At 50.9% G+C, this 7511-nt stretch overlaps 1 protein-coding gene across 2 annotated transcripts in view; it reads left to right on the top strand.

Annotated features, from left to right (window-relative positions):
* Positions 1-245: 245 nt before the first annotated feature.
* The window catches only part of PITPNC1 (phosphatidylinositol transfer protein cytoplasmic 1), a 252078-nt gene continuing 244812 nt past the window's right edge, over positions 246-7511 (top strand). The window contains exon 1 of one of the 2 annotated variants that reach the window (XM_029212735.1): positions 246-1165. In XM_029212735.1, the coding sequence (XP_029068568.1) occupies positions 1118-1165 (48 nt within the window). In that variant the 5' untranslated portion in view covers positions 246-1117. The remainder of the gene's footprint in view (positions 1166-7511) is intronic. The other variant, XM_029212734.1, reaches the window with a different exon arrangement.

The raw sequence follows: 7511 nt of genomic DNA, 5'->3' as shown, positions 1-7511 counted from the left end.
CGGGGTACATTTGAGAACAGATTCAAAGGGTAAAGGAGCCGAAGGGAGCCCCCTTTTCCGATCCTCCCCATCGCCGGCCGGCCTCGGCTCTCCGCGGCAGCCCTGCCGTCTGGCAGCAGCCGGGGAGAGACATGCTGTTTTGTTTAAATCCTCCACATTCTTTGCCATTTCCCCATTGGCCGGATGGGGCTACCCTCCCCGCCGAGGCGGCTGCTGATGTCAGCTTCGCTCGCGCTCGCTCCTCCCGCACCCACCTCCCCGGCCCGAGGCACACTGCAGCTCGGCGCCGACTCTCCGGCCCCGGCGAGGTGGCTGCAAACTCTCGGGCACGCACGGCGCTCGGGGATCTGGACTCGGGGGAGGGGACGCGCACGGAAGGCGCCAGCTTCCTCCCGCCCGCCCCTCGCAGCCGCGAGCCGAGGTCGGAGGAACCCGGAGCCCCAGCCCGGCAGAGCTGAGCGGCGGCGGCGGCTTCCCTTTTCTCCCCCAGCGAGCCCTGAAGCGCCTCGGGGACCGGCCCTAAAAAGAGCAGGAAATCTTGTTTACCGCCCAAGGAGCACAGCCGATCGAGCCTTTGTCTGGAAAGTCAGCATCTCTGGCTCCGTCAGCAATGTGTGCCTGGTGACATTAGCCTTGGGCAGACCGGCCGGAAAAGGGGGGTCGCCAGGTTCAGATCTGGTTTCAGAGGCGGATCGAGCGGGTGACTTTTGTGCATTCGTTTTAATTTTTGGAAATCTCTCTTATTTTTCCTCCCTCGCCCGCTGCCGGGCATGTCCTGATCTGGCGCCCGCTACTACTGCCCCGGGCTGCCGATCAGAGCGGTTTCCAGTGGGTCTCCCTCCCTCCCTGGCTGACTTTGCAACACCGCGTTCCAGGCGGATCGACCTCGGCGTCGGCGAGGAAGGAGGCGGGGGAGCCGCGAACACCAGGACCCAAGCCTTGACATGCTCTCGGGCGGAGAGGAGGAAGCCAGGACCTGAGCGCACCGCCGGGGCTAATTCGCCGCCCGGGTCCGAGCACGGGGCCCCGGGCGCTTTGCCCTGCGCCTGGGCGGCAGCCTTGTTGGTCTGGGGGAGCCCCCCTCTTCCCGCCTCGGGGGTCCGCGGCCGGCAGGACCATGCTGCTGAAGGAGTACCGGATCTGCATGCCGCTCACCGTAGCCGAGGTAAGCGCCGCGCCGGGCCCGGCCTCGCCCACTCCCCGTCCCCGGCTCCGGGGCGCCGCGCCTCCCGGCCGGCGGGTCCACTGCGGGCGGCGGGGAAACCCTGGTGGAAAACTGCCTTCCAAACCGGGAGGCTGGAGGGGGAGGAGGAAGTGGAATTACTGCTTCCACTTGTCACCCCAGCAAGGAGGGCGGCGTTGGGTGGGGCGGTGGACTGCAGGTGGGTTTTGGGGGGGGAGGCTCCCAGAATCCAGATTGCTGGGGATCAGAATGCGCCAAAGGGGTTTGGTCGCCCCCTCCTTCCAATTAAGAAAATGAATAAAGCAAACCCAAGAGCCCCAAGCATGCCCTGGTAGCTGGGGGGGCAATCCGACCTGGCGTGGGCCCAGGTTCCCCTCCCGCCCTTCGCTGGAAGGTTGGGGTAAGGGAGAAGCCCTTCGCCCTCGGATTTGGAGGGCCCGGGCCCCGCCTCGGGGCACCTCGGAACCCTCGGGGGGTCCGTTTGGGCTCGGACCCCTTGCCATCGCAGCCAGACTGGGCGCCTCTTCCGCCACGCCCGCGCTTCGAGGCCCCCGGACCTGGCTTCGACCTTTCTCTAACCGCCTGGGTCGGAAACTTTCTGCTTGTCTTGTTTCTTGGGCCGCGGGGAGAGCTCTCTGCGGGCGAGCGGGGAACGGCGGGGGCTGCGGCGCGGCCACAGGGGGGCGCTCCAGCACGTGGGTGCGCGCCCGGTCCGGGTTCCCGGGTCCCGCAGCTTCAGGGCGAGGGGAGGGTACTTGTCCTGGGCTCGTCCTCCACGCGCTGCTCAGGTTCCTTTCTCCCGAACCCCTCCCTCCCCACCCCCTTTCCCCACCCCAAGCCTCAAGCTCGATCTTTCAGGAAACGATGACTCAGTGAGGATTATTCAGGCCCCGGCTTTCCTTTATTCCCGCTCTGCCTCCCTATCTTTAGTGATTTCACAATTGCTTAGCGCTTGTCCAGGGACATCGTGGGAGCTTGAAGCCAATCATTGCAATTTGAAACTTACCAGTGTGGTTTGGTGTGGCAACACACATAACACCGGCGACCCAAACCGTGTTTATGTTTAAATACAGTGCACTTAATCTGTCAGACATGTTACTGAGCCACTACTTGGGGAAGGGGCGAGGTGCTTTGGGAGAGAAAAAAGTGGGGACTTGTCTACATTTGTTGTCTGGAGCAAGTGTTAAGGAAGAGCCAAGTACAATTCAAGGCAAGATCAAAGTATAGCTCCGAGTTTACAAAATGTATTCTAGGGACGCTGGGTGCCAAAGAGATCAGCCCCCACCCCAACGATCAACCGAGCGGTGCAGTTCGTTGGCTTTGGAGGAGATAACATTTGAGCAAGTTCTTGAAGGAGGGATGCCATGTGGGTAGGCAGACCGTGTAAATCACGTGGAAAAGCAGCACACAATGCTATGTGGACGATGGGAGAGACGAATGAAACTGGTTAACCGGAGTTTTTCTAGAAAAGGTTATCGAGATCTTCTCACCCCTGAGCAGATGAGCTGGAGTAGTTCAGCTTGGAGGTGTGTCTGCTTCCACTCCATCTCCTCCTAATGACTTTATTTATTGAGAGGAGTTTGGGATCTAGGGGCAATGCTGGTACTGCATGAAATGCCCCCCATTGCAGGTGATAGTCAAGAAAGTAACCAGCTCTAGAATCTTCTGTACTACCTACAAAATCTCTTTATTCTGTTTTTTTCCCTTCTCAGGCTTTCTTGAACCCTCAGACACTGCTCTTTCTCCACATTTATTTTTGTACTGAAATAACTACAACTTTGGGGAGAAGTAATCATATTTGAGTGGTATAGGTGGAGGCCCTTCCTTTCTTGATTGGCAAATGAAATGAGACTCGGCCTGTAATATAATGTATAATTATAACTTAATTAATGTGTAATTCATTTGGACCAAAGCATGATTCAGTGTCTGTAAGGTCATATTCCAAAGTAGTTTTCTTCTTTGTTAGTGAAGCAGAGGGGCAGTTTAGATTGAGCAGGGTTTCAAAGCAGAAGGATTCAGATTAACCAAGTCAGATGATGGATGAGGACGCGAGGCCCAGCTTGCCAGAGGTTAGACCCCTAGGGTCTGACTGGTAGTGAACCCCACAATCCACCATCCACCTTAGCACTGTGTCCTCCCAACCTTAACTCTGAAAACTGGGAAGCCGTTATCTTCAAAGAAGACAACTACCATCCACTTTGGTAGACTTTTAGAAACCTCACTTTTGCTACAACTCTTGATTTGCTTTCGGCCTGATTCAGCCTACATGAAACTTCTAGGATTTGTCCCTGTTCTGACAACCACAGTTAATTAGTAGCAATGTCCATACTTTTAAAAATGAGACAAATGCCCTTGTTTTGGAGAATCATCAAAAGGACCAACACTGTATGTCCATCCTTTTTCCCTGGTCTTATCTAGTTTAACTCTTCTTGGAGGGGAGTGTAAGGGAGACTGGTGTGTTATCCACATTTTGCAGATGAGTGAACAGAGATTCAGAAAGGTTAAGTAATGTGCGCCAGGCCACACAACTAGTTAATAGCCAAGCCAGAACCATGGTAAAACCATTAGTATTTGTTTCTCCTTACTCTGCTTGCCCGTTTCTCATGTTTAATCTAGAAAAAACAAAAAATTCTTGAAAACAGATAAAGTCAGCACTATCAACTAAATGAAAAATCAAAGACCTTTTGAATTGGTATAGAGTGTGCTAGTTTCTACTATTTCTCTCGCCTTATTTTAACTCATAAAATATTCCTTAGTTCCAGGAAAGAAGAACAGCTCTGGGAGATAAAGCAAGTAAAACTGAATTACAGTCTAGATCAGTGTTGGTGTTTTGTTTTTCAGACATTCATATCAGAGTAAAGAATTATAAGTAACATCCCATGGATATATATTTTTTATTATTATTATTTTTTGCGGTACGCGGGCCTCTCACTGCTGTGGCCTTTCCCGTTGCGGAGCACAGGCTCCAGATGCACAGGCTCAGCGGCCATGGCTCACGGGCCCAGCCGCTCCGCAGCATGTGGGATCCTCCCGGACCGGGGCACGAACCCATGTCCCCTGCATCGGCAGGCGGACTCTCAACCACTGCGCCACCAGGGAAGCCCCCATGGATTTATTTTAATTAAAAAAAACCCCACTTCATTGGAATAGTCTCCTCATTTATTTTCAATGTTGCTGTCTCTGAACTAAATATAAGCCCATTGGAAAGTTCTAAACAACAAAGGTCCCTGGGGGCCAGTAGTTGCCTATGAAGAGACAGTTGTCATTGTCTTCATTTGAAACATTTGGTGATATAGATTCTAGAATTTTAGACTTGGAAGGACCATTAGAGATGGTCTAGAGTTGAAGCATTTCATTTTGTGGAGGAGAAGACTAGAGCTATAGAAGGTGCTGTTAGTTGCCCATCTCATAGCCAAGGGCAAGGTCTAGGCCAGAACCCGGAGCAAAGCTCTTTTGCTGGGACTCCTTGTTGGAAGGAAATATCCCTAAGCCGAATGTGCAAAGCAGGAGACTAAATCAGTCTCTAGTTGGAAGGTGGGTTGGAGACTCTGACCTTGTCTTCTTAGGGGAATTTTAGGGGTTGTCAGCTGCCCCTAAAGGTGGCCAGGGGCCTCTCTTTGAAGCTGCTTTTGTATAACAAGTCCACTGGTTTTCCTTAGATTGTATTTTTTTGGGGGGGTAGCTTTTGGATGTGTGGCTCAATGCAGATTATGGTGGAGTTCAAGGCCCTTCCCTCCTAAGCCACTCCTTGGTGCTGCCACTGGTCCCAGCATCCTGGTCCCAAACTGCATCTTCAGGGCTCCGTGGAGCACAGTCTGATCACTCCTCCCTGGCAGGTCCTTATCGGTGAGATAAGCATCTTCCAAGAGCTGAGCACAGCCCAGTATGATCTAAGGTGGGAATCTTCAACTTCATTGCTTGCTTTGGTGTTTAATACTTCCTTTTCTGACTGCATCAACATTAATGTCTGGATTTACTTGTGATCTTCAGGGATTTTTTTTTTTTTTTTGCGGTACACGGGCCTCTCGCTGTTGTGGCCTCTCCCGTTGCGAGGAGCACAGGCTCCGGACACGCAGGCCCAGCGGCCATGGCTCACGGGCCCAGCCGCTCTGCGGCACGTGGGATCTTCCCGGACCGGGGCACGAACCCATGTCCCCTGCATCGGCAAGCGGACTCTCAACCGCTGCGCCACCAGGGAAGCCCGATCTTCAGGGATTTGACGCACGATGGAAAACAGAAACATTCCCCTCCAAGAAAAGAAGAAAGAGAGAGAAAAGAAAAAAGAAAAAACAACCCAACTTTTTAACAGAATATTATTTTATTCTTTGTCCTGGCAGGGAGCCAGCGCACTTTATCCAGGCTCCCCTGAGTCCCCAGAGAATTTTCTTGCGCACATTTCTGAGAACAGATTTGGGATAGGGGTGATACCGTCTCTGGAATGACATAAATGAAGATGCCAAAATGCCCAACAGTGTTCCTTTTCGCTCCGTTTTAAAGCATTTTCATGAAATGCATCTGCAAACCTATTGGGACAGAAATTCTTTAAGGAAAGAGGGTTTTTTTCATATATAAATTTATTTATTTATTTTTTGGCTGCGTTGGGTCTTTGCTGCTGCACGCAGGCTTCCTCTAGTTGCGGCGAGCGGGGCCTACTCTTCGTTGCGGTGCGCGGGCTTTTCATTGCGGTGGCTTCTCTTGTTGCAGAGCATGGGCTCTAGGCGCGTGGGCTTCAGTAGTTGTGACGTGTGGGCTCAGTAGTTGTGGCTCACGGGCTCTAGAGCGCAGGCTCAGTAGTTGTGACGCACAGGCTAGTTGCTCTGAGGCATGTGGGATATTCCCGGACCAGGGCTCCAACCTGTGTGTCCCCTGCATTGGCAGGCGGATTCTTAACCACTGTGCCACAAGGGAAGGCCAGGAAAGAGGTTTTAAATTTGATATTTTCATCAACACTTTGTTTTCTGTACAAAGTGATATCCTTGAATGTAAAGGAGAAAAGACTCCTTGGATTAATCTCATAGACCTTCTCCAGGGTTCCTCATAAACATAATTTTGGAATTTTTTTTTTAAGAATGAGCACTATTTTGACTTTATTTTTTTCCTAATTGTTAGCTTAGTTGGGAGGGACAAAGGCTGCGGTTGTGAGTGATTTCTGGGTGATCCCGTTAGCTTCTCTGGCCTGTTTCACAGTCATCAGGGAACAGTGTTGCTCATCGCTGCCCAGCTGTCTCCCAAAGCTCCCTTCTTGGTCGTGAGGGGCACCCGGGAAGTGGGGGGCGGGTTAATGGATCAGTGCAAACCTTTCACCACTAATAGAACAGACAACGAGGAGCAGATGCTGTCTTCCTGGCCGGTCAGTGAAAGTGACTTTGTGGAGAAAGGACACCGCATTTTCCCTGTGATTTGGGTGTGAATGCCTGTCACATGAAACAGATTCTAGGCCTTGGGAGAAAAAACAAAACAAAACCACTATTGTTAACAAAACCCTAGTTAAAAGTGGGTAGTAATTAACTTTTGCTTTTCATTACAAAGGCAGGGGGTGAATTCCCAAGGCTCTTAAAAATCAACTTCAAAACACTGTATCTGATTGAGTATAACTGATATTCAGGGAAAGTGAGGCATCTTCCTTTCAGAAAGGCTCTCATTTTGGTGAATGGAGAATACTATTTTTTATAGGTAGCTTTTAAAAAAAAATAATCTATTTTCAACACTTAACCTCTTTAAGATCTCTTCCTTGCCCTAGTGTCAATCAGGGAAGTGTGCGTGTGTGTGTGTGTGTGTGTGTGTGTGTGTGTGTGTGTGTGTAGGGCAGAGGGTTCACAAAGATGTTTTGTTTTGTTTTTTTAAATATAAAAGCGTGTGCACAGTGACAGGCAGTAAGTGTGTTTTTCAGGGGCAGCGATTACTGGAAAAGTACGTCGAGGTTCATTGCTTTGGCCGCCTGAGTGAGGGCGCAGGTGCCCTGGCTGGCCTCTGTGGATTCTGGCCTGCTTTCTGTCGCCTGGAGGTCTGTATGGTCAAGTAACTCTGAAAACTTTTTTGAAAACTAGCAAACGTGTCTGCCTCTGTTCAGAGAAGAAGACAAATACAGAAACCAGCTGATTTGTAGCAAGAAGTCAGGAAGGTTTTACAAATCTTTAGCAAATCGCTGGGAGACAAAATTTAGCAAATCGCTGGGAGACGGAAAAAAGAATTTCAGATTGCAGACTGCCAACTGCCTGCCCTCTGTGTCTCATGCTTGAAATCAGGAATTTTGTTGTATTCCCAAGTAGAGATTTTTTGTAGGCTACATGGCAGATGAAGTTGAAGTGTGTTATAACTATTAAAACTG

Source organism: Monodon monoceros, unplaced genomic scaffold (assembly GCF_005190385.1).
Source record: "Monodon monoceros isolate NGI ecotype Baffin Bay Population unplaced genomic scaffold, NGI_Narwhal_1 Super_Scaffold_9, whole genome shotgun sequence".
NCBI classification, from domain to species: domain Eukaryota; kingdom Metazoa; phylum Chordata; class Mammalia; order Artiodactyla; family Monodontidae; genus Monodon; species Monodon monoceros.
The sequence above is the reverse complement of the archived record's forward strand: the minus strand, read 5'-3'. Positions and strand labels throughout refer to the sequence as shown.